The sequence below is a fragment of the Talpa europaea genome (genome assembly GCF_964194135.1).
Source record: "Talpa europaea genome assembly, chromosome: 8".
In the NCBI taxonomy this organism is placed as follows: domain Eukaryota; kingdom Metazoa; phylum Chordata; class Mammalia; order Eulipotyphla; family Talpidae; genus Talpa; species Talpa europaea.
The window spans coordinates 117,318,807-117,346,102 of record NC_140075.1 but is presented as its reverse complement, the minus strand read 5'-3'; the positions used below and the strand labels follow the sequence as shown (position 1 = coordinate 117,346,102).

At 40.7% G+C, this 27,296-nt stretch overlaps 1 protein-coding gene across 1 annotated transcript in view; it reads left to right on the top strand.

Moving 5' to 3' along the window:
* Positions 1-14,039, top strand: part of PAPOLA (poly(A) polymerase alpha) — a gene marked incomplete at both ends in the record, with an annotated part of 39,872 nt that extends 25,833 nt beyond the window's left edge. Inside the window, 6 exons of the mRNA XM_084240323.1 lie at positions 3,499-3,641; positions 5,825-5,922; positions 6,149-6,366; positions 9,927-9,989; positions 11,844-11,918; positions 13,944-14,039. Coding sequence (XP_084096449.1) covers positions 3,499-3,641; positions 5,825-5,922; positions 6,149-6,366; positions 9,927-9,989; positions 11,844-11,918; positions 13,944-14,039 — 693 coding nt within the window. The remainder of the gene's footprint in view (positions 1-3,498; positions 3,642-5,824; positions 5,923-6,148; positions 6,367-9,926; positions 9,990-11,843; positions 11,919-13,943) is intronic.
* Positions 14,040-27,296: the final 13,257 nt, after the last annotated feature.

Below are 27,296 nucleotides of genomic sequence, written 5' to 3'. Positions count from 1 at the left end.
CATAAGTTTAAAAAATGTAAAGCAGTATATTATTTCAGAATTTCAGATAAATGTATGTACTAGAGAATGGTACCTGGGAGTTGGGATAATGAATGGTTGGTTATCTGTGACTGGGAAGAGAGGATGAAATTAATATAATGTTTGTTTTTTAAATTTAGATGGACTTGACATGTGACATTAGTTGCCGATGTAGTACAATGTGATTTGCTCTTGATATATATGGTGAAATCTTCACGAGGTCAATAATTTATTTAAAAATGAAATAAATTATGGTACAAAGCAGTGAAGTTAAGAGTATGGACTCTAGAGTAGACTGTCTGATTTCAATTTTAAGCTTCAATGCTTCCTAGATGTGAGATGTGGGCAGGTTGTATAACAAACATTTTTGGTTTGCCTCATCTTTAAAATAGGGATGTTTACCTACTTCACTCAGTATTTTGTGAAGATAAAATGAGTCATTATCTGTTAGCTTAGTACTTTTGCATTTTGTAAATGTTCTCATATTTGTCTATGGTCTTATCACTTAACATTTTTCATAACTAAGGCGTAGAGAAACTTGGATTTTTTGGGTCTAAAATGCAGTTTTTGAAAGTATGCTTCAGTTTAAAAGAGTAATGTGTTGACTTTAAAGCTTTACATGGCTTAACTTGCTAGCTGTTGTTAACCTGTTTTATGAGTTAATTAGGTAATCTAGGAAGTAACAGAGATGTACTATCTTTTCTCAAGCAATTTTATTTTGTTGTAAAATATACTTAACACACAATTGACCACTGAATAATTTTATTTTTAAACTAAACTATCAAGTCAGACATTTGTCTTCTAATTGTCCCTTGATGTGTTATATTATTAATGGGTTAAAGCAACCGTATTTAAATGTGTGTTAACTATATATAAAAATATTCAGTGTGCTTATGTGGTTTTAGATGTGAAGATAAATAGTTAATATTCTTTAACACTTGACCTATTTGTGTTGTTAAATCAGTTATTTACAACTGAGGGTAGTTAGATTTTCTAGAGTCCTTGATTTAGATTACCTTTTAAAACTGTTTACATGATAGAATTGATATTTGGAACAGCTAGTGTATAGTTTATGGAAATTTAATTTTTAGTCTATTGAAGCCCTATCTGTGGAGATACAATTTTGTAGAATTTATAAAAAGTATCACTAATGATCAGAAATTTTGTCCAAAAAGTATGTTTATCAAATGAAGTTTAATTAAAATCTCATCACCAGTAGTACTCTTAACATTTTAAATGTTTATTTTTTACACAGATTATTCTGTGTTCAGTAACCATATGTATCTATTTTTAGGATTTTTAATAGCATTTTGTAATGCTATTACCTGTTTTTTGGGGGTGCTTACAATAGTGGGGCTATCTAAATTACATGAAATTACTAATGTTAAATAATTGCTTAGTATCTTTTTTTTTTAAGATTTACTTATTTATATAAGAACCAGGGTACAGGCCAGATGTGCGGGAGGGTGAGAGGATTCACCAGAGACAGAGCAGGGAGCAGAACAGGTAGACTGACTGAAATACACTGCTGAGGGGAGCAGCGGGTGAGGCAGGAGAGGTCTGCTGTGCCTTGTGGGTATCTTGCTGGCTGGCCAGGATCGAACCTGCGCTGCAGAGGCTATGGACAGCTTCACAGCGCTTTGCTCAACCGCCTGCGCCACCAAGGGAGGCCCTGCTCAGTATCATAAAAAGATACAGTATGATTAAATCTGTCCTCCAACGTCATTTAGATTATGTCTACATTTCTACTAGAAAATAGGACTTGACTTTTATAAGTAATAAGCATCTGGAAATCTAGATCTATGAATATTTTCTTTGTACTCTTATTAGTAGCTTCCTTTTATTTACTGCTATTTGCAAAGTACTATATCAGTCTTTTTCTATATTGAAAGAGACAACAATTTAGGGGTTTTGTTTCCTTTATAGAAAAACAGCAGTAAAAAAAAAAAAACTTGCCTAATGTCAAGTAGTATGAGCTGTGAATTTGACTTAGGTTTGATTTCACAGTTTGTGTTTATTTCTCTTTGTGGTTTACCCTATCTGTATCTTTTATTAGAGATTAATTTTATTTATTCTATTAGAGATAGAATATTTATGGAGTTTTGGCATTGAAGTCTCTTATACCAAACTTGGTAGACTAACAGAGGGCAAAGCAAAGTAGTATAATGCTTTTTTGGTATTCAGATCAACTAGTGAAAAAACTCACTCACAGATTATCCCCAACAGTAGTCTGTTAGCCCACAGGTGTTGGATTGGCTGGTCAGGCAGGTGACTGTAAATAATTGAGTATAATTTATTTACTGAACAAATAATTGTCTTGTGGAAAATGAGTTTGGTAGCATTTTTGTACAGGAAAGATGTTCTTTTAGAATGTTAGAAAATTTATTTCACAACTGACTTCAAAAGAGGCAGCATTACTTTCTCTTCCTCTAACTTCTGCCAAATGTAATCTTACCCATTTGATCAGTATTGACTTATGTAATATGCAAGTGGTCTCTCTGTAGTACTAAATCTACAGTTAGAATATCTTGTCGTTGGAAGTGGGAGAATTTATACATAAATGTTTGGGGGAATGGGTTATTGTCAACATAATAAATTATTTCCATTAAAATGTTTCTATAAGTAAGTGAAGATTGAAGTGAGAGGTTTTCTCGGGGGGGAGGTAGTTGAAATCGATGGACATAATAGCACTGATTGCAGAAATGGGAGCTTTGTCACTTGAGAAGTCAAATTTCATCCCATAATATCATTTTTAGCTCTGTTAGCTTTATTTTGGTTTTCTTACATTAGGTAACTATTCTTTAAAAATATAAATGCTTTAATATTTAAAAATAAGAACCAACTTTACTTTTCAAAAAATTCTGCTTTTATTTTCATAGGAGTTTACACTATTTTATTGTGTTAAAATCCTAAATGGTCATTAGAGCACTAGAAAACACTTGCTTTTTGAGTGACTCTTCATTTGTTTACACATAGGAGAGGCACTGAATTATTCTTACTTGATAATGTTTTTTGAAATTACATGGTTTTCGTATTCATTGTAGAATAGCAATTAAAAACCATAAAAATCCTATTCTCACTAGCTAGAAATATTCATTGTTGGTATCATGTTTACAGTCAAAGTTTTCTGATAGATATTTATATGTGTGTATATATATGTGTTTATAGCCCACTGACTTGAGAATCATGTGTTTCCATATTATGGTGATTTTTACTTTGCAGTGTTTTAATTGAGTGCATACAGTTCATGTAGCATTCCTTCCTTCTCTTCGTCTGTTCACAGGAGAATTATAGTTAAGTTGAAGGTCTCAGAAGGCAGGAAGTAGGTGTCTCCCAAATCTTTGCCTTGGTAGTGAGCAAGCTACTTCTCATTTTCATAAAAACTTTGATTTGTGCTTTTTAGTAGAAATCACATATCAGTTTAAAAGATACATTTTAAAGAATTAATAAAATAAAAATGTATTTGATTATTAATTGCAGCATTCAACGGAAGGTGTCAGATTGACACCTCTGAATGACAGCAGCCTTGACTTGTCTATGGACAGTGATAACAGCATGTCTGTGCCTTCACCTACTAGTGCTATGAAGACCAGTCCATTGAACAGTTCTGGCAGCTCTCAGGGGTAAGGAAAAGAGGGCATGGAAGTGAACTGACTGTTTATTAAACACATGTTAGATATGTTCTCTTGTTAAAGTCATCTATTAAGAATAGCCCACTATCTACATTCTATTAAGAATAGCCCACTATCTACATATTTTAAAACAGCAATTTAACTTCTGGTTTTGGGGAAAGTAACTTACTTTTGTTCTTCTGTCTCATACCATTTTTCTGATAGATATGTCTTTATTTAGTCAGCTATGAATAAACTTAGCACCATTACTCCTCCCATTTTATATAGTGACATCTCCTGCCTATAGATTAACTGTTTGGCTAAGGAGGATAGGTAAGAGGGACAATAACCACCATTCTGTCCTGGAACTGCTTATACTGGTGTAGCAGGGACCATATTTGTAAAGATATTAGTTATTTTCTAAGGAAGAATGTTTTTAATTAGAGGAACCTTTTGTTGAAGAATTGTCTCTATAAAAACATTTAAAGCAGCTAAAACTTTTTATTACCAGACTCTGGTGTTAAAAAAAACTTAGAACATAAAAAAAAATGCTTATATTTAGCTTCTATAAATTGCAGAATGTTTTTTGCGAAGGGAGTTCTTTATGGTAGACTTCTGGGCTGCTAATACTTTAAATTGTGATGGTTATACTGACCAGATTGTTAATTGATATGTTGAGACTTAAAACCTGAACATTTTTATGAATGCATATTACATTTCAGTTGTTACAAAACACACTTTAAAATTGCATCATTGAAATATAAGCAGTGACAAAGGCACAGGTTGGGATGATTCTCTGGATAAGAGTGAAATAGAAAATGTTGAGGTGCAGTGACTAGGTTCTCTCTTTTCCCTCAGACTTTGAGTGCAAGATGTGTTTTTAGACTAATTCATAATTGAAGACTTCAAGTGTGAACGTAAAAACAATTATGTGTTTGTAGAGGGTTAACTTTCAGATTTTATTTTTAATGGGTTTTTTTCTAAGTGAAGAAAGCACTAATAGTTCTTCTAATAAGAATTTTGGGATTTATGAAAGCCTTTGTGTTCTTTGAATTTATGCATGTGTTTATAAAATAAAGCGTACATACATACTATTATGTCATTTCAGAAGTTTAATAAGTTTCTCGAAACTATATTAGACAACATGTATAAATAACATTTTTGCATTTTAAGTTGGACTATACATTTGTCCAACACATATTGAGTATTTGTTATATAATAACCTCTTCTCTAGCTATTTTAGGTTTTCTTCACACAGTTCTCCCATTTAATCATACTTGTGCCCTTCAGGACTCTGTCCTCAGTCTTTCATCTCACCTTCATATTCTCCCTGAGGGTGTGGTTTTCACCTGTGCTGTTGACTTCATTTACTTACGTGTGCTAGTGATCTCCAGAGCTTTAATAAGCCACCTGCCCTGTAGTTGCATATGAATGTGAGGTGCACACCAAGTATTACATCCTGTAGTGCTGACCCCCATTGTCATGGCATCCTCCAGCTCCAGAGCATGAGTTCTAGCTGAGGGAGAGAGAGTAACCATGAAGTATTTTTTGCCCTTTTTCTTTGAGGAGGTAATATTAATTCATTATTTAAATGCTAATTATAGTATTTATTTGAAACAGACATTTAAGAGATTAGAGGGATGATTTGAGTTTCCTAAAATAACAGGAGGGAGTGGAATATAGAACATGGCAGGACTTGGACTTTGAGAGACTTCGGTGTTTATCTGTGCCATTAGGTAGGCTGTTCAATTTTGTATGTAGGAATTTATTTTTCGGGCCATTTTCTTGGTTATAGCTTTTGATAGGATTTTCTTATACCCAAATGAGAAAAGAACAGCCTTTTTTTTTTTTAGATTAAGTTTAATGTGGTAGTAACTAGCCCTACATGTGACAGTTTAAGTTTATTATTAAAAAAAAAATGAAGTATTCAGTTTCACACTATCCGTATTTTAGGTGCAGAGTATTTGTACAGTAGTTGCCATAGTGGTTAGTGCGGATATAGGATATTTACATTATTAAAATCCTAGTGAACAACACTGCTTTTGGTTGTTGGTTATATTTTTATCAGGTAAAGTCAGTTATGTGTATGTGTGAGAATTAAAACTAATCATTTACTTTACAAAATCTGTACATATTTTGTAATGAATTTTATTTTATATACTTCTCTTTGCTTTTTTACTTCCTTTTTTTAGCAGAAACAGTCCTGTTCCAGCTGTAACAGCAGCATCTGTGACCAACATACAGGCTACTGAAGTTTCTGTGCCACAAGTAAATTCCAGTGAAAGCTCAGGGGGTAAGGAGATTAGTTTGATAGATTTGAGACTACTATATTGTATTTGATTTTAGCCTTCATTTTGAAAGATTATTGTTGATAAGTTTGAATTCAATTTGTTAATGCCATTTTATTTTACATGTAAAATTACCAGTGAAATTAAATTCACAGACATAAAACTTCACTTGTAGCTTAGTGTCCACATGATGTATTTTAATTTTTATTTATCTGTGTCCTTACCATTCAGGTACATCGAGTGAAAGCATTCCTCAAACTGCCACACAGCCAGCCATTTCACCACCACCAAAGCCTACGGTCTCCAGAGTTGTTTCTTCAACACGTCTGGTAAACCCACCACCTAGACCTTCAGGAAATGCAGCAACAAAAATACCTAACCCTACAGGAGTCAAGAGGACAGCCTCACCTCATAAAGAAGAGAGTCCCAAGAAAACCAAAACAGAAGAGGTATCTATGTATTAGTTAGCTGTGGGTGTACCAGCTTGCCAGTTTTAAGATGCAGTCATAGAAAATTGAGAAGGAACAAGGAGGAAAGCTTTCCGAAACTGTGTAGGCTGTGCTTTAGTGCCATAGTTTCTCTTCACCCCTCTATTATTACCTCGTCCCTAAAGCTGTGCCTCTTGTTTAAACTTTTACAGCATGTCTCTTCTGCAGCACAATTTAGCATAGCTATAACATGTCATCTTTATTATTCTCTCATGACTCTGTCTTTTACGTGTAGTGATTCTTTGACAGCTCCTTTGAACGCAGTTTTTTCCTTCTGTGATCCAAATGAAGTTTGGGAGTTTCTCTATTTACATGGCATTACAGGATGATTTAATACAAGAGATTCTCAGGGAATTTTTCCTGAATGATTGGCCAAGCTGCAAAGTCAGATTAGTTTTGGGAGTTTGAATGATTATTTTCCCTAACACTTTCAGGAAAACCTTTCTAGCAATGTTTTTGCTTTTTATAAAAATGGCTGGTTTAACTTGTCAGTGTCAAATAGTTTTAGAAGTAGCCTTGTTACACAATCTCATTGCTCTCTGGAGTCCCTCTCATGTTGTTTCCTGAGACCTGCTTCATTGACCCAGAGAGGATAGTCCATGACCACCAATTTCCATATGAATTTTGGTTGGTAATTTGTTATTTAGGAATTTGCCACACCAACATTTCTGTAGAATGGGGGAAAGAACCTAAGTTTTTTCAGGGAGTGCTTTGATTATAATGGTGAAAAATTTCAGTCCCTGGTGTTTGGTACCATAGCTTTTTTCTGAAACCTTTTGATTTGGATTTTATTGGAAATGGTCACCACTAAGTAAATACGAATAATTTGATGAGCTTTTTATCAGTGATGATGCTAAATGAGAATGAAAAAATGGGTATATCTTTAAAAGATATATTCTAAAAACCCAGTTGAGTGTGTGTCTGTCTCTTATGGCAATGATTTTTCAGCCTCGGTTGTTCATCAGAATTACTTTTTAAATTTTTCTTTTTCAAAAACAGATTTTTAGGATTTCTTCCAGGTACACTGAATCAGACTCTCCAGGAGTTAGGCTTGGGGCTCTTAGTAAACTTCATGTTTCTACCTAATTGTGTGGTATAGCAGCCTGAGAACCTGTTAGCTTAGGTGTAACTCCACATTCTGTTTGCTTGGAGTTGTCAGAGCCTTTCAGAAATCACATTTCTCTTTATTGGAGCGTACGTAAGCTTAACTGTAGACGCCAGTCGTCCTACTTCCTTAATGTTAATGAATTTTTTTAATGGTTCCCTGAGAGCTCTGGCTAAATAGGTACAACACAATTCTTGTAATTTTGTTTACATTTACTTTGGTGTAGAATAATGCTTGTTTCCTATCTAGTTTAGAGAGGCAATTTAAGAATATAGAATTTTTTAAAGTTAATATGGAAACTTTAAAATACAAACACAAGTCAAGGAAATCACTTCATGTCCCCATGTATACCATCATCCAGCTGCAGTTACAATGCTCTTGGCCAGTTCCTGTACACTTAATTCCTTCTGCCTTTTCCATCTTCTTCGCATTTCCCCTTTGCATTAAATGCCAAATCCAGACATCTTCATTTCATTAGTATCTTAAAAATAATGTATCTAATAATGTATCTAAAAACATAAGGGTTACAAAAAAGAAAGGGTAAACAAAACAAGCTTTTGTTTAGAAAAGTGAACAATTTGTTAACGTCAAGTATCTAGTCAGTACTTAGATGTCCTCCCCCCTTTTTTTTAACAGTCTTTGTTTAAATCTGAAACTAAATAAGACCCCTTGATTGATGTCTTATTGTCCTTTAAAACAGACTTTTTTTTTCCTTGCAATTTTTTTATATAGTTTTGCACAGTCTGTTTTTTGCTTATGGCAGTTGTATGGAGTTGACTAATAAAAATCAGAATTTTCAGATATAGAAAGGAACTTGGGATCTTTGTTTATTATTTCATAGGCTGATCTCCTTATTTCACAGAAGAGAAACTTGAGATCCAGTGGCTTTCCCATTTATACAATTAGAAAGTCAGAGCAAGGATTAGAACTCAGGCCTAAATTTCATGGTGCTAAAGTTGAAGAAGATTGTTAAAATATTTAATTTTGTAGTTCTCCTAAACTAGGTCTTTTGTATTCTCTCTTAATGATAATGATACTAGCAATTTTAGCAAACCAGAAAGAAACTCTGGTCCTAATCAATTAATCAATTATTACTACTTCAGTAGACATGAAAATAGTTAAAAGTATTTCCTTAATTTGCATCCTACCCAAAAGCTTTTCAAATACATGTAAATGGTAGGAATGTAAGGTAAAACTAGGGAAAAAAAAGTTTGTCCCTTCACTTGGATTATGTGATTAATGATAATTATATATATGGCTAAAAATATATATACTTTTTTTTTTTTTTTGAGAACTTTTATGGGAAATTTCAATCATGTACAAAAGTATAGTGAACAGTCCTGTTAGCATCACTTAGCTTCAACAGTTAACTTATGGCCAGCCTTGCTTCAACTACGCATCAACCCCCTTCCCCATAGTTATGAAGCAAATCCCAGGCATATTATTTCAATCATATTTCATTTTATATTTAAAAATACCCATTTCTGAAAAATGCAATTAGAGTATTTTTATCACCACATATATTTGTGTGTGTAGACACACATAAGTATATTTACCAATATTAACAATTCCACAGTGTCACATGTCCAGTCTGTGCTGAAATTTGCCATGTTGTGATTTAGATTTTTTTTTTTTTTAATTTTGTATGTTCCCAGGATATAATAGTGGTCCTTCTGGGAGTTAATGTTGCTATTAAATCTGCTCTAAGCTATAAGTTAGGGTGTGGTTTCTAGGTCTTGTTTTAAGTAACATTTAAGATTAAATTTTAGTTCTGCTTAGTAAATAAAGCAGAGAAATTAGTGTCAGAGTTGTTTTTCTTATGAAAGTGATGTTTATTGTAAATCACTGCAGGACTGGGAAGGTACAGCTATTTTTGGCTCCTGCCCACCTTTTTACCAAAAGTGAGTTATTTTTAATGGAGTTATAATTAAAATATTAAAACTGGAGGAGAACATTTCTCAAACTTCCCGTTCTTCCCGATGTTTAATAGGTGTTATTTAGCAGGAGGATTTTGTGGCTAAGTTTGGGAAAGTTAGAGGTATTTTTTTATGGAACTTCTTATAACTTTTAATTAATGTGTGTGGAAACTTGGGGTGGAGGGGTTGGGGTGGGGGTGTCATAGTAGTCTAAGTTTCTGAATTGTTTGACCAAGGAACTTTTTTTGTCCTCCTCTTACAGAAATATTCTATGACCTCATAGTGGTGTGGGAAATGGTGATGATCAAAAATAACATCTTTCCTTAAGTTCTTTTTAATTTTGATAGTTACTAAAGCCAAATTAAATTGGTTAATTGGTTATCTTAAGGCTATCCTTGATCTTACAGGTTAAATTATAATTTAAAAAATTATAAAGCATTGATTGGCAGATAATCTAAATTTTTCATTTTAGAGAATAAAGCTTTTTTTTTTAAAAACAGGATGAAACAAGTGAAGATGCTAACTGTCTTGCTTTGAGTGGACATGATAAAACAGAAACAAAGGTATACTAATTTAGCCTTGGGATACATGCACAATATGAAAAGTACAGAAGATATGCTCTAGAATTGTCTCTGGAATATTGTACTGTATTTCGTTCTGTAGGTTTTAGATCGTCTTCACTATTATTTTTAGAGAAGTGTTTGTCCTTTTTTAATGTTACCTAAAATGCTGAAATTGAATTCCTCGAGTGTTTGAGATCCTGCCACAGTTGGTTAATGTGGTGAACACTGACTAGAAGTAGTGATGAGGGAAGAGTAAAGGAGCATAATTAAGGTGAGAAGAGGAAGCCAAGACTTGATGAATCACATTATCAAAGAAAATTGAAGTAATTGAGTGGGGGTTTGGGTGAGAGGGTGTGATGTTATTTTTTTCACTTTGGAAACAGTGAAAGACTCATAGAAGGAAAATGTAGAATTTGAGATACTTCTAGAAGCTAGAGAGTGTGGGGTTTTTGCCAGTCCAAGATAAGACAGTCACCTCACTGTTGGGGTGAGGGTGGCATGTTTGGAGAACCAGTTTTTGATAGCTTCTGGCTAGAACCTGGGACGCATAGGGATGAAGCAAGGTAGATGGGCTGGAATACTGATTGTAACCAAACTATTAGACTTTGAATGTCATTTTATCAGAAATTGAAATGTACTGAGTAAGACTTTCAACTTTTTTCCCCTTCCTGTAGAAAGATTCAAGTCTATTCCCTTCAAATTATCCAAATTCTCATGATATATATTCTTTTGGTATCTAGTTTTTATGTGTGCTTACCTTCTGATACCTTTTGCTTTCAAATCTTTACTCAGTATGTAAACCAAGAAAAATTGTTCATGAAATTATTTGTTCTACACGATAGTGTTAGTAGCTACATACAGTGCAATCTTAAGGCTATTAACCATATTTTATTCAACCAGTTCCCTGTTGTTAGCAATTGTTTCCATTAAAAAAAGAAAGTTGCTTTATGCTACTGTAGTATTGACTGTAGCTAAATACATGCCATCTATTGTATGTTTATTTCATAGGATAACTTAATGAAAGGGGAATTACTATGGCTAACTTGATATGTATTGTCAAGTTGTGCTCCAGAAAGACCACACTTATTCCATTTCTATTCCTTACCCCCTATATATAACCTTTCCAGTTTCATAAGAGAAAGTTGGTATTTTATTGGGTTTTTTTTTTGTTGTTGTATATATTGCTTAATGGAAACTGAAAAAGTTAGGTTTATTTTAATTTATCTGTATATGTGTGTGTTACTGCTTTTGTGTTCTTTTTTTAAAAAAGTTGATAGCAGTGGGATTACATGGTTCACCTGTTATTTTCCAGTTGTACTTAGAGTAGAATCAGTACAGTAGAATCAGTACATAAACATTGATTATTGATGACATGAAGAGACACCGTAAGGAAGGAGAAATGTTTTAGAGACATTCTGAATTTTAATTAAAGGCAGGTATGGGGGCAAGATTTATGTTTTGGGGTAATTTTATTTATCATTAGGTGGGTTTCGTTGTTTTCACATAGCTAAGAGCTTAGGTTTATATTCTGTTAGTTGCTGCCTGGGCAACATTTCACAATGTGCCTGTATATGTCTTTAGTCATTGTTTGCTTGAAATATCTCTGTTGGATTTGGTTGGGAAGTCACTAGATATTGTAAACTCACACGTTATAAGTAGGCAAGAGGAAGTGTGTGCATCTGAAATGGTGTGAGTGCCTGCTGTTAGGCTTGAGACACAGTTCTGTAATGTAGTTGCAATTTTCTCTTGATCCCTCCTGTCTTCCAGTTTGTCTCCTTATTAGCCACCAAACCCAGTTATGTTCTTTTATTCTTTTTTAAGTCTCTTTCCTCCCCCATCCTCTTTGTCTCACAGGAACAACTTGATACAGAGACAAGTACAACTCAATCAGAAACTATTCAGACAGCGGCTTCTCTGTTGGCCTCTCAGGTACTAAGTACAAAAAGCAAGGAGAGTTTTATAAATGTACTTAAGATTAGTGTGGTATAATGATTTAGTGAAAATATATATAGATATATATGACTATTAAAATTATCTTTGTTAAAGTAATTACTTGCTAGCCCACAAATGCATTTATTGTAGTTTAAAAGCAAGGACTGGGACTAATGGAAGCTGTTCTTTTTGCATGTGAAGATACTAACTCATACCATTTTATATTATTGATATTGCAATCATTTAAATCCTCACTAGTCACATTACAGTATAGAAGTTTTATTTATAGGTCAGAGAGTGGTATAATTAAATTATGACACAGCTAGAAATTCTTAGTTTTTTCAATGTTAAGATGATCTTATTTTTAAACTGTGTTTCTGTTTGACTTTTTCATCTCTGATAATTTTATGTAAATAGTTTTTGCATATAGTTTTTGCAAATAGTCTTCAATTTGTCCTAGAAATTCTGCTTGTGACAATTCTTCGTATGCAGCAGACACCTGGAATCTTTTTCCTTTGATTTGTGAAAAAAAAAAAAAAATTTTTTTTTTTTTTTTGTGAAATAACTGTTTCCTCTTAAATCTTTTCAACTTGAGTAAACTCCAGAGTCTAGGTCAAACTGACACCAAATATTTTCTTAAATAATAGACATTTGATGGGTTTTAACATCTGTAAATAATGGAGATAACCACCGCTGAATAGGGATACTGCTCACCGACAGAAGGATATTTTGCTACTTTGAGATTCAGTTACTTAAAATGTGATTATTTTAAGAGGTGTTTTGCTGGCTTTTAACCGTCAGAGCCCCTAAAGATAGAAATGTTATGTCTACATTCTGGAGTATCTTTATCTCCTAAAACTTGGGGAGACAGAGTTAAGTGTGCTTGATATTGACACGTGGACAGACTTGTTTATAAAACTTACACTGTCCTGTGATTGCATGTCTTTTGCTTGCCACATTACCCTCTAGGGATCTAGTTTCATAGTTCATCATAGTTCTTCCCTGTAACTGATTAGTACACAAAAGCCTTTTAGATATTTTTGAGTAAGTGGGATTTTCTTTCAGATTAAAAGATCCTAGAGTAATTGGGAGAAAACTCCCCCAGATACAAAAAGAATGTTTATATTGATTAAAAAAATACATATCCTGATGTATTGTGATAGAAGGGGGCATATTATTTCTGGGAAGGTGATTAAAATGTTGTGCCTGGTCTAACAAAGAATGCTATTTGGAGATCAATTTGTCTTACAATTAGGTTTGAGTCCTTTATAGACCTTTATAGCTGAGATGATAGGATCTCTGGGATTTGCTTCAGAATGATCTGGGAGTGAAGGTGGGAGGACAGGGGCCTTCTTTTGGTTGGCAGTTGATGATGCCCAGGTAGAGACGACAGGGGACTTATGATACAGTGCTTGCTGTTTTTGTGTATGTTTGGAATTTTCCATAATAAACTATTTTTTAAAAAATTCATGTTTTTGAATGTTAACGAGGCCTTGATTTAATCTGTTTTGCAATATAAATAAAGCTTCCCAAAAATTGAGAGTAATTAACTTATCACTCAGTTGTATATTTCTTAGTTTTACAATTTTCTCAATCAGAAAGTAATCGATTTACTGATAACTGCTGTGCTTATGTTTAAGGTGAACTTTAAGTTTTCTCCCACACGGGGGTGCTCCAATACCAGTTAATAATGGCAACTGTTAGTGTTATTTGCAAGTAAATAAAACTTTTCATGGACTTACTGATAGGATGGGTGATTCTTAGTGCAGTGTTTTTTTAAAAAGCAGTATTTGAAATAAGCGTTTTCTATATATTGCTAAAATACTCTTATTTGAAAATTTCTGCAAGTATAGAACAAATAATGTTTTAATAATCATTCACACTCCATTTTAACAACATTTTACATTGTTTTTCTTTAAAATTTTAATACTGCTTATGGCCCCACCCATTTCTTAGGAAGTAAATCTTATTGTTAAGTTACAGTGCTTTGAACAATGTTGTATTCTTTGCTTTCGTTCTCAGAAAACATCCAGTACAGACCTTTCTGATATCCCCGCTCTCCCTGCAAATCCTATTCCTGTTATCAAGAATTCAATAAAACTGAGATTGAATCGGTAAAAACCACCTCAGGGGTCCATAAACAATATCTGCCAACTCAACCTGTTGTCTTCAAATGCTAAAAAAGGAGAATGGAGGGTACAAGACTAGACATGACTGAAAATGGATTTAGGGGCTTTTTTTTTTTTTTTTCCTTCCTTCCTTTAAATTTTGTGACCTCCCTTACTGGGCTAATCAGCACTTGATCGGAAGTCCAGGTTAGTATGTGAAGCCAGGAGTACTATTATTATTGTGTTAGCAACAGTTGTATTAACTATTTCAAAAAAATTACTGCCTTGAAAAAAAGAAAAAAACAACCTCAAGCTATATTTGTATCCATAATTGACATCTGGATTGGGTTTATGTTTGATACATTGTTTGGAAAATTTGCAATACAAACTGGCATAAGAATTCCTTATTCTGATGATGCACTTTTATGTATTTTTTATTAGAAAGTAGAACTAATTTTAGATTTTCAGCTTGATGGATTTTCATTTTTTTCCTAAGGAATTTTCTTTACCATTAGTCTTTAAATTAGATGCCATTGTGCAGTGGTGTACTGGGAAACCTCAGAGAAAGGATAAACGTACAGCTCGTTCAGTCCCAGTGAGGTAGCTGTAATCCATAAAAATGAAATGTCAGCTCTCGGATATATATTTGACATTGGAAGAATAATTAGGAAATACTCGCTTTTGATGGGGTCATGATTAAGAAATGATATATTGGTTTTTATTTATAGAGTTGTTTTAGAGTGCATACAAATCAGTGATCAGCCAGCAAATACTTTTCTTTGAGCTTATTTAAAGCTCCCTATTCTTTTGCCTTCCATCTGTTGTCTTCGAAACAAGCAAAGCTGTTTGCTTCTTCCCCCTTCTCATTTCCTTTTTTGCTTGTATGCGTAAGGTAAGACTTACTTCATAAAAAATAAAATGCCAGTATTTTCTTCAGCCATGATATTGAAGCTGGTGACCGGGCAGCTGCGTGGCGCAGACACTAAATTGTGGTCCCATGGCTGAAACTCTAGGTGACTAAAAGGAATGCCTGTGAGACATGGTAACTCTGGGGTAGCCATTTGATCTCTAAATATAAGGAATTTTGTACACTCCACAGAACTCCTGTCTATAGTACGGTTGATTTTCAACTTTAAACATGGGCAAAAAGGCATTTTCTCCAAGAATTTTAGACTAATTTTTTTAAGTGGATGACCAAAATATGTCAGTAAATTTTACATGTAGAAACATTTTAAAAATCATTTCTAGCAAGCACTTGACATCTAGTCAACTCTCTACTCTCTCTCTCTCTCTCTCTCTCTCTCTCTCTCTTTTTGGTTGTATCCTGTCAATAGATTAGGAACTCCATTCTTCAAAGAAAACACTTCTTTAGGAAGTATGAGGGATGCCAGATGTAGATAAACTTAACTCTTAATCTGGATGAAGCAAAGCTAACAGATTGTTTTGATGAGCATGTTTTTGAATCCTCCATTGTGCTCCATTCTATCACATGTGCATTTTTCATGTTAAACTGCAATTACTTAAACTCTTCCCCTATCCTTCTAAATTAATTTTCCAAAGTTGGAGTGTAGTCTTTACCCCTTAGGCTATGCATTAATTGAGGCTTTATTTTCACCATGCGTTACAATGTCTAGTATACCATCTTTCTACTTCCACATCTTTGCTCTGCACAGTCACCTTGCCCTTTCTCCCAGCACGTAAGGAAAACGACGGTCGTACTAACAGGTGAAGAGTACAAGGTGTCTGTGTGTTTTGTGTAGCTTCAGAGTTAGATTGAAATTGCCAGGCACAGATTTAGTCTTGTCATTTTGTTTACACATTGGGGAAAAAATTCAGTTTATTAAACGTTTCATGTAACTGCACCCAAGTTTTGCCAAGCTGGAAACTTGGATCTTTTCTGTGTAGTGACTTTTTAATTCTAGTTTTCATAACCTGGAGATCAGACTGTTGCTTTCGCATGATGTACGTAGTGTCTCATGACTGGAGTTTGCTTTGTTTTATAGTATCTGTACTCCTTGTATTTTTCAAGAGCTATTTTGTAAACAGATGATGTATTTCTCCATTGAAAACACAATAAAAAAAAAAAACAGCACAATCCCACAGTTGGCTCATTTCTTTTGACTGACTTTCTCTTGTTTTTTTCAGCAATCTGATTGGTACTACTTAGAAGTGTGTAGCATGGCTCTTAAGTGAAGACTTGCAAAAGAATTTACTTTGGTTACATTTAGAAAAGATTTGTTTCTGGTTAATTTATGCTATTAGCAACAACCTAATAATTCATGTCTCACATCATCAGGTATTTGTTTTTCATGTAATTGGTTCTTGGGCAAGTAACTATGAACATAGTTCATGTTTCATTTTCTTTCATCTATCCCACCCTCTGAAATACCTGCTGTGTGTGTGCAGATGCCAGCCCTCTTCTGTGGCCGCGCCCAAGCGGGTAGATGGTGTGTGTGCCACCCACACGCTGCTTTTGCAAAGCTGTTGGTCTTCAAAGCCGTTGGTGCTTAATCACTGAACGTCAGCAGGTGGCACTGTTGTTTTTCAGTGAATTTAGGGTTGTAGCTCACAGCCACCCAGGATTCCTATATTTCTCACTTTACTAAAGCAAATGAGATACTGCTTTGCATCAAACCCCAACCATTCGACACTGTATTTAACTTGTGGGTTAGGAGCAAACTGCTCTGTCTGCCATGGTCAGCTCTCCAGTATTGCTGGCTGAAGGGTTTTGAATGGAGGGAGAGGCCTCTATATACAATCTGTTATTCTAATGCAGTTGTGTGTATTCTCCAAATTCCAAAGTCTGTTTGTTTTACTATATGTAGAAATACATCTCCAACATGGAATAACTTAGTAAAAGAAAATTTAATTTTGGGGCTGTTCAACAAAAGGGAAAATGTTGTTAACAGTTACCTTGACGGCATTGTTCACATCAGTAGAATTGAGCTTGCCATACTTTGCCTGCTTTGAAAGACTCCTAAACGTGGGCTTGGATATCACACTCGGAGTTTTATCACCTGTGTGATTTTTTTTTTTTTTGGCATTTCATGCATCTTGCTGAATTTGTAAAATGATAATTGAAAGTAGTGTTGTGGCTCTGACTATCTTCTGGAATAAAGTTTGTATTTTTCTAATTAACACCTCTGTTTTTCTCTCCACACAGAAAAATGTTTTAGAGCTCTGCGTAGTAGTAATTCTGGCTGCACTCAAGGTGGCAATAAATGATCAGCTTCAAGTAGTAATTGATATATGAAAGGATAAAGCGTTAATATACACAAACTTTTAGACTAAGCCTTGGAAACATTAACTGTTAGTTCATTTAAATGTATCTTAAACAAAAAGATAAACTGTTTACCTAAAAAGGCATTGAACAGTCCTGTGGATATACTTTTACCTATTTTAATTCAAATAAAAAAATAGTACAAGGAAAATAAGTTGCCTTTTAGCCTGAAATTTTTTTTTTTAATTCTCTACTTTATTCCTCTCCTGTTAGATTTTCTTCAAACCAGAATCACAAATGGATGCTGTCATAACTCACATCTGAACTTGGTAAATAAATATTAAGTACATTCTGTAATAAACATGACTTCAGTCATAGAAACAAGTGGTCTGTTTAATTCTGTGTAATACCTTTTTATATCTATCAGAGCAATTTATTCATGCTTTGTACTTAATCATTTTTAAAAATTCTTAAAAAAAATTTCTTGAGATGTTTTATATAGCTTTATTGGCATCAAGAAAGACGGCATCAGTATTTCTGAACCATGTATTTCAGAAGTGATTGTATGTACTGGATTCTAAAAGTGATTACACGTTTCTTGGGAAGTCATTTAACTTCTGCTTTTCTTCTTCGGAGACATGCTTTGTCTCTGGGAAGGAATGTCACTGCAGATAATAAACCATACATACATGCAGTACATACATACTTCCTCTTACTGGGGCCCAGAATTGGCCAGGGGAGACAAAAGGGTGTTGGTGTTTTGCATTGTGGAATAAACAAGGAAGGGTCTAGAAGCCCCAGAGCATACTCAGCCTCGCAGTTTGAAGTTGGCCACCACCCCTTCTGCCTAAGGGGAGGTCCATTTTCATCAGAACACAGGTGACCCCGCACAGCAAGATTTATTATCATTTCAGTTAAAGTCCACAGTATCAGGGTCAAAAATTTTAGAAAAAATAGTTTCACCTGTACTTTATATTTTAAGCAGTTACTTCAACAGATTGGAAGTAGATTAAAGTGAAACCCATTGGGGGTGAATCTTGACCTGGGGTAGGCTTAAGTGTTAGGTCTGAGTATGAGGTAATTAACAGCAAAATGATGAGTAGCTTCTGATCTATGCACTGTGTTTCTCGAGTTGTTTTCCATGTATTGAAAATAGCCAGACAGCCTACTCGGCTTTCACTTACTAGCTTGGATTTTTTTACTTCCTATTAGTTATGTGGTTGCGCCCTGATTTTGTTTTTTAGGTGTCTTAAGTCTCTTTAAAAATACTTCACAAGCCTTTTAGAAGCCTTTAATTTGCAAGGTGCTATTTTTTGATCGAACATATTTCATGCTTAAAATATGTATTTTGAATAATTTTTATGAGTTCCTCAGCTCATTGCAGATATTTATTTCATTCTTCCGTATTTTCTAATAATGTCATAATCTTGAATCAGAAAATGTTTTTAGTATTTTCTGCCCCAAGGAATCTTGGCAATACAAAATTATTTTGGGGGGATAGATAATGTCATGCTGCTCCTGGGCCCTCTGTCCCTGTATGTACACATAAAGATATTTGGGTTCTTTTCTGACTTCGGGGCTAGAAAAGTATTTCAGTATAATCATCTACACTGTCCCGACTTTAGGCCTGTTCCTTGTGGGTGCCATCTCTGTCTTGGCACGACACCCTCCGTACAAACTTTCACACTGTGTGGTGCCTGGTGCTGTGTGATTTCCAGAAACCTGGCACGAGAATAGGTCCTTGTTTGCGTTTTCTGACTGCAGTGGAGCTGTTAATAAAGAGATTGATGATAAAGTTGTTGAAAAGAGACAGTTGGGCAGAACTGCTCCCCATGAGTGACAGAGGGCATGCTCTGCCTTCACAGCCAAGAAAGCCGCCCCCAGCAGAGAGCCGGCCGTGCCCGGACACTGTGCCAGGACTGCTCGTCAACTACATCTCTCTAGTTTAGGCTTGTTACAGATCCCCATGTTTACCCTGGAGTTTATGGAATACTTGGGACAAATATATTAGCAAATAGGACACTTTCCAATTGTAAAATAATTCCTGGTGCAAATTCTTAAAAACAATTCATCCAAGGTGGTTTGACAGCATTGTTTTATTTTGAAAATACCTTAATAGATTTTATAGACAACCTTAGTGTTTTCTACATGTTAACCTTCAGGTCTTAAGGGGTCAAGTCTGGCAACTCCAAGAACATTGATCACTGTGAGTCCTGGTGTGTGGGTAGCTGTGTTCCTCGGTGGTAATGGTTGCTGCATGTTCTTGGTAGTGCTGCTGGTTAGGGCAGCGGTGGCGTTCCGTCCAGTCCTCCAAGCTGCCCAGTAGGATTTGGGCACTCTGATACTCCAGAGATACAGGTTTGTCTTACTGTTTTAACACTGAATGCAGGTGTTTCACCTTAATGCTTAATTGTGACACTGTTGGACAGATTTCTTCCGAGAGAAAGGTTCTATCATGGTCCATGTATTATGAAGGGGCCCAAATGTACACACTTCAATTACCTGATAATCTAAACATTCTTATAAATCTTGCTAGGGCCTCCCTGGTGGTGCAAGGGGTTAAGTGTCAGCACTGTGAAGCTATCCGCAGCCACTGCAGCACGAGTTCGATCCCCGGCCAGGGAGCTGACCCACATGGCACAGCAGACTTTCTCCTGTCTCGCCCGCTGCTCCCCTCAGCAGTGTATTTCAGTGGATCCGCCTATTCTCCCTACTCTGGTGAATCCTCTCACCGCCCCCCACCTCTGGCCTGCACCCCAGTTCTTGTATGCATAAATAAATAAATCTTTTAAAAAATTAATCTTGCTAGTATGATTTTTGCCATCTGCCAAAACTGTTGGATTGCAATGTAGTTATGTATTTTAATTATAATACTTTAAATAAATGACACACGAGTCACAATGCTTAAAACAATTTAAATTTGTTCATAAAAATCTCAGAACTAGGAAGAACCCAATGAAACATCAAATTTATTGTATCCGTGACAGCTTCGACCATTTTCATTGAGGGAGAAGTTCGCATCTCATCATTTTTAATGCTGGCCAGTATTTAAAGTCTTAGGTTGGGTGCCATGTTGGTTGTGAGAAGTCTCACTCTCCAGAAGCAAGCTCTAACCAGTCTACCACCTTTAGTGTGAAGCCCTCCAAGCAGGCTTTTGAGTAAAACCGTGTGCTGGGATGTGTGTCAAGAGTGTGTCAAGGCTGGACCTGGCCTGGCCAGAGGACATCAGCAGGTCGCTGGTGGCTCCTCACCCTGGCTGCATGGTCCAAGAACTGGGTGCTGTAGGGGAATTGGGCTAAACTCTGATGTGTCGTCAGGCCAAATCCCCCAAGTAAAGGGCTCATGGGAGTTAGGCAGTTACTCGTACTTCAGGGTTGTGTCAGCTTTTAGGATGCGTTTTGGAGGTTCATGGTGAGCAAAAGCCGTTGCTGAGCTGGGCATCCATTGACAACAGGGATGAGGAGGAACACAGGCAGAAGCCAGTAATTCACAGCGGAAACACCTGTCAGTGACCATGTGCCCACATCTGTCTGACCCTAGCTTTTTCCTGCTATTCTGCATTGTTTGTTCCCACCTTTGATTTGGGAGGAAATAAAATGTAACATTTACGGCACCAGGTGTGAAGAGTGCTGGCATCCTTGGCTTCAAGGGCCTGAGGCCAGCTTTGTTCTCAGAGCCCCTGGACTGCCCCACAAGAATTTCATCGGGCAGCTCCCAGGTTGGCTTCCCAACTATAATTCCGACACAATAGCATCTTGAACTGTGGTGGGTAGAAGAGCTACCATTTACTTCCTCTTGGTTTTGTGGTGCTTTGATGAACTGGATTCAGCTGTCATAAAGTTGTAGGGAAGCTTGAGAATATTCATTTCCAGAAGGGTTTGCAGTGGCTTAGACTTGAAGTGCTGTGAATGAGATTTTTCGGAGGGTGATACAATTGGGATAAAGAAGCAAATGTATAGTAAGGTGAGACCAGAAGCCTGGAGAAAAATAATGTAATTCCCCTTCTATTGTTGAGATGTTTTCAGGTTCTGTGGCAGCCCTGGTCTAGTCGCTGGCTTTGTGGACTCTGCATTCCTGTGGAAGCTAATACTGTTACATTTAGTAACACAAGTTAGTGGCCAAACCACAGAAATTAGTAAAACATTAGTTAAGAATTACTTGGAAACTCTCACTTGTAGATCTTGGGTTGGTCACACTTGGCGGTAACAGAGCTTCCCTGAGTGAAGGACCAGACGTTACAGCGGGAATGGGGCTGACTTGAGTGCTGGTCTTGAGGAGGTCTGCTGTGGTAGTCACTTGGGGTGAAGACTGGATGGAGAACCCCACTGGCTTGTTTAAGGCTGGTGGGACTCAAGTCAGTCAGGAGCTTGGGCCCCTGTGGAGAGACAAGAGCTGGCTTGAAAGCAATGGGACAAGTTGCTGTTCGTGTCAGGTTTGGCACATGCTTGAAACGGTCTTCAGCCAAGCTGCCGTCAAGGCGTTCGTGTTGACTGCCACTTTGTCAACATGGAACGTCAAGGAACCCCGTTTGTGAGCAGTGATGGAAAGAATTCCTATTCTCGGGCCCGCTGCTTTGGGGTCCAGTTTAGCACGTCCGCTTTCACCTGGAACACCTGCGGGTCTTAAACCTGGACCCATGACGTTCTCTGGGTGAGCCTGGAGGCGGGGCTTTGGCCAGGCGAGCTTGGGTCTCAGGTCGCGTTTAGGGGATCTGGCATTGGAAAGAGGCTGCGTTCTCAAGGTTCTGCTCAAGTGCAGGGTTAGCCTCATCTACCCTGCGCTCGCCCACCCTGCGTCAGATCAGTCGACGTTGTTTGTAAATAATCATTTCAGCCCAATTCGGTCACCAGCGCATTTGGAGTTTATGCTCTGGTTTATGTGAGTGGCCTGAACCTGCCCCACTGGAAGGTCCCAGGTGAGAGTTGGGGGGAAGACAAGTTGAATCCTGCCGGCCCTCAGCCTTCCTGCTTGAGTTGTGCCGCCGTACGCCTCGGGCTTTGCACGTGGGCTCCTGAACACGCGTGTGCGACTGCCCTCGGTTAGAGGGAGAGCCTGGTCCCGCCTCTGAGCCCCAGGGCCGGGGGCCCCAGCAAGCCAGTGGACGCGTCCCCTTCCTGACTCATTCTCGGTATTTTTGTTTCTGTTTGGAATCTCACGTGGCTTAGCTAGTCCGTAATAAGGTGTTTAGAGAATCAGATTTTTAAGAGATGGGCTAGGCTTGATTTGGAATAGTGAGCAGCCGTGAAGGTGCGCTGGGGAGGCCTCGCTGGGGGGCACCCCTTAACACCCAGAGCTGCCTTCCTGATTCGGCGGTGGGCAAGACCAGAGCAGGGAGACAAACTTCTCCCCCTTTTTCAAAAATTAATGTGGAGTGAGGACAGACTTCGCCAGAGAATGTTCTTCTGCCTTGGTGCCAAGGCAGGTGCAGCACAGCACAGGCAAGGAGGAGACGGGGCCTGCATTCCTCTACCCCAGGGGCAAGCAGAGTGGAGCTCCCGTGGCTCCTGACAGGAGCTGGTGCCAGGTGGGCGTGGGACCTTGACCGCCTTTGGTGAGGGGACCCCGACAGCCAGTGTGGCCGCCTTTGGCAGGTTGGAAGACGGGTAGCTGGTGAAATGAGTGGTGGGTCACACAGCGGGTTGGGGTGGGAGCCTGCTTCTGCTTTGCTCTGAAGCTCAGTGCTGACACAGGCTGGGGGCCCCACCCCGTGGGGTGCGAGCCAACTGCTGGGGGACCAGGCTTGGGAGCACCCTGGTGCAGCCTCTAGTTTCAGAATGGCCGAAGCATGTTTCTGCTGTGTGGGCGCCCTCCAGGCAGGCCGCCTCGGGCGGGAGGGACAGATTTGCCATGAAGAACGGTGAGTGACCGCGGCGGGCGGGTCCTCCTGAGGAGAGAGCCTGAGAGGGTGTTGGCGCCCGGAGTTCCAGGCTCTGGCCAGTGTGGGGCGAACAGACCCATGCGTGCCCAGTTCCTGGTAGCCATTGGGTTGCCTAGAACTTGGATTTTTAAAAAATGAACTTCCCTATCGATCAGGAGGTTTTTTTAAATTTTCCTTTTTAAGCCAGTTAAGACCCAAGAGTCCCTGGAACAAGCGCTGAAGCATTCGCAACGGTGCAGGCAAAGGGCAAGTAAAGTGGCCGCGCGACCGCCCGCGTCAGCTCTGGACCGACTTGTTGCATAAATTTTTATTAAAACAGAATTAAGGCAGAAGTACAGTTAGAGGAATTAAATACAAATACTTTTTTTTTTTGGCGGGAGGTGGAAATAGACACGGATGTCGCAGGTGACTGGGTGGGGCGTCCAGCCTGGAGAGAGGCTCGGGGACTGGGGAACAGCGGGGCCTCGTGGGCACGATGCTTGGCAAATGCATTGTTGGCTGAGCTGGTTGGAGGCCAAACCGATGCTATCTGGAATTCATTTTTTTCCGATTGTAATGGTAATACAGATTCATTGTCACACTTGAGAAATACTAAAAGGATAAAGGATAAACCTCCCCAATCATCTTACCCCTCAGAGGTAGGTTTTAATATCTGGTGTATTTTGTCTTTCATGCTTTCATTTTTTACATGGTTGAGACGGGGTGAGCAGTCTCACCCCATAAGCACCCCCGCACGGTGTCGGGAGGCCAGCAGGTCTGGTGAGGAGCCGAGGCCACCCTGTGCACCCTGTGGACGGCCCTGAGGGGATGCGCGAGGGGCAGCGGAGAGGGGGGCAGTCCCGGCCCCGTGATGGTCGGAGACCCCCTGGAATTCTTGATTATGGAGCGGGTCAGAGCGTGGGGTTTCGCTGTGGTGCCTGTCTTTCTCGCTGGAAGGAAGGCCCTATCGGATGGTTTCGAAACCGAGTGTGTCCCCAAGGTCTCCCTGAGCCAAGGTCTCCCTGAGCCAGGGCCTCCCTGCTCCCTCCTGGGCTGCGGTGCGGCGGTGGACAAGGCTCTGCCGCTCAGGGCCCTCCCGCCCTCTCTCCGTCCATCCTTCAACAAATGGCCGCTGGCCCGCGCTGTGGGTGTCCGGGTGCTGGCAGAGAGAGCCGGGGGGCAGGGACAGGAGCCGAGAGCCCCGGAGCCCCCCACTGCTGGGTGACTGGGGCAGGTGACACCTGCGGGGCAGTCGCGAGGCAGGGCCGGGCCGGCAGCGGGTGGAGCCTGGCTGAGTCCAAAGCCCAGGCCCTTTCTGTTGGAGATGTGGGTCCACTGGTTCAGCAGTTAGGGGGCTGGGGCTAGACATACGTGGGGAGCGAAGCTGGCCGGGCCTGGCGAAAGCGCGTGCTCTACAGGAAATACCGGTGGTGCCCGCGACGATGAATACAAGTCCAGGAGACTCGGAGAGTAACCCAGTGCTCCCAGGAGGATGGGCCCCCCCATACCTGCTGGCCTGCAGGGGAGGCGGCACCCGGGAGAGCAGGAGCTGACTGGGAACCGGGCCCCTGGGTGACGGTGGTTCTCCGCAGCAGCCGGGCGTAGCCACCGGTGGGGCTGGGGTGGGCACAGCTCCCCATGGGCTGCCCTCAGGCTTCTTCCCATTGCTGGGGTTCCACTTCAGCCCCAGACCGGTGGGCTGGTGTCTGCTGGGGTCTGCCCTGGGGACGGGCGGGGAGGGTGTGGCTTGGCGTCCCGAGCCTGGTGGGCGGAGCCCAGTATGAGCTCCAGGTGTGAGGAAGGGGCAAGCCGCCTGCCCCTCCATCGGCCCTGCAAACTTGCCCCAGCTGGGCGGTCCCCCCGCACCATGCTGACCTCCACTCACCCCTACAGGCTGGAGTTTAGAAAGCATCTTCACTGAGAAGCCTTGACCCTTCAGCCTGGGTGAGGTCCTGACACCCCCAAACCATTCAGTGGCCAAGTCTGCGCTCTTGGAGAGCTGGGCTGAGTCTGACTGGTGCCAGGGCCACAGCTCTTAGGTGTGGTGGGTGGTGGCAATGGCAGTTCAGGGAATGAAAGTCTCCCCCATTCCTGCCCTGAGGAGCCCGCGAGGTTTGGGGAGCGGGGGAGACGCCCGCTAGTGTTTGCCCAGACTTGATGTTCTAGACACGATGCTAAATGCCTGCTGGTTTCCATCTTGACACATCAACCTTTAAGCGCATAATATAGTTCCCATTTTAAAGATGATGAAACTGAGGCACAGCTGTTCAATACTTGGCTGAAGTCCCACACCTTCCAGGTGATGGAGCCACGTGTTCAGACGGGCGTGTCTAGAGGCCGGGAAGGAGGCGCCTGTCCTTGCATGGGGCACCGGTGAGCGCACCTGCCTCTCATTCAGTTCTCAGAACAGCCCGTGGAGGGGGCGGTGGCGGGTGCCTGGAACCCAGGATCCAGAGAAGTGCCGCAAGCAGTTCAAGGGCACCTGCCAGGAAGCAGTCAAGTCAGAATCCAACCCTCTGGCCCTTTCCAAGCCCTGGGGCCTTGAGGTCAGGGTCCCCCTGTGTCTGCCTGCGGCTCTCCCACCTTGGAAGGGAAACAGTTCTTACTATTGTCATTTCTCTGCAGAATAAACCATCACGGGAGCCCAGCTAATGGGGATGAGGTTAACTCACAAGTTCTAGATCTCAGGGCTCATCGTCAAAAGCCCTTCCTGGGACTAGGGCCGATTGCTGGTCCCCTGTAGTGGCAGGGATGGCACAGAGCAGGTTTCCTATGACCCGAGCAGACGGGGTAAAGGAGGAGAGAGTCCTGGAGACCTCGGTGGCTTTTCAGACCTTTATTGGGATTTACCAGGTACACGGCAGGCAGGGGGGCCAGGAGGCTGGCAGGCCTCCCAGCAAGTCTTCACTCTGGGCTCTCCAGTATTCTCTCGTGGTTCTGCTGCTGCTTCTCTGCTCCTGCTGGCGTCCCCGTGATGCCGCCCTTAAAAGCCCAGTCTCAGCCCAGGTGAATCCCGTCTACATGTGCCCACACCCTGCTCCAGGTGCCACCATCAGGCATGCATTCGGGACCACAGGGTTCCGTCATCTACCCTAATGGCGGGAGGGCAGGAAAGCCTGATGCTTTTACCTCACCCTACATCCCCCAAAGGCTTCCAGGTCACCCCCTCCCTGGCTGTGGCAGGTGCTGCAGAGTAAGTGGCAGAGACTCAGCAAATCTGTGAGTGGCGAAGCCAAACTAGCGCCGGGAGGGACTAGCGCTGCCCCCGGGAACTCTGGCTGTCACGTAAGTGAGTCCCCCCCAAACCATCTTGGCCGATGATTCCTCTTTGTCACTGTCTGAATCTCACGTCTTCCGGTGGCCGCTGAGAGCCTTGGAGAGCGCCGGGAGCAGAGTCCCACTCAGCCTCAACAATTCGTTGGCTGAACAGTTTGTTGCCGGGGGTAACGGAGTGGGCGAGGTGCAGGGGAGGCGCGCGGGAGGTGAGGCGCCTGCTCCGGGCCTGCGTGTCCTCTGTGCTCGGCTGCCGGAGTGGGGACAGCAGCTGAGCGCCGGCAAGAAATGCCCGCGGCCTCTCCAGGAGTGCAGCGCTGGGGGCAGAGCTGGGGGCTTCGTGGCCACTCACGTGCCCAGCCAGGGCTGTCCGCAGGGCTCAGCCCAGATTATCCTCATGCCACATTATTCTAGGCGCCGCTAGCTTGGGAGAGCTTCCTGTCTACCAGCGACCAAGACCTCGGCCCTTACCTGATCTCTCGGCGGCGCAAAGTGCCTGTGAGGCGGCCTGAGCTGCATCTTACGGATTAGGGAGCCGGTTGAGATAAGAGGTGTCCGGCTTGTAGGGTGCATGTGTCTAGGCGAGATAGCTACTTTGCTAATCGATTTGCTAATTGCACTGGAGGTGGGGGGAGGGGCGGCGGCTGGACTTTTCAAGAGACACAATGAGCCAGCCCGGCTGGTCCTCTGCCTCCGCCCACCCCCGCCGGCCTGGGCACAGTCCAAAGGAAGGACGTTGGGGAGAGGAGCCAAGAGCAGGGCTGAGAGCGGCACTGGCAGGCAGGTGCCAGTCGGGGTGAATATGGGGGGCCAGCTGCCGGCAGCGAGGCGGGTGGGGAGTGGGGTGGCCTAGCCGTGGCCTGGTGTGGAGAGCGGCCGATTCCATGACTTGCCCCTGGAACACAGGCGCCCGCCCC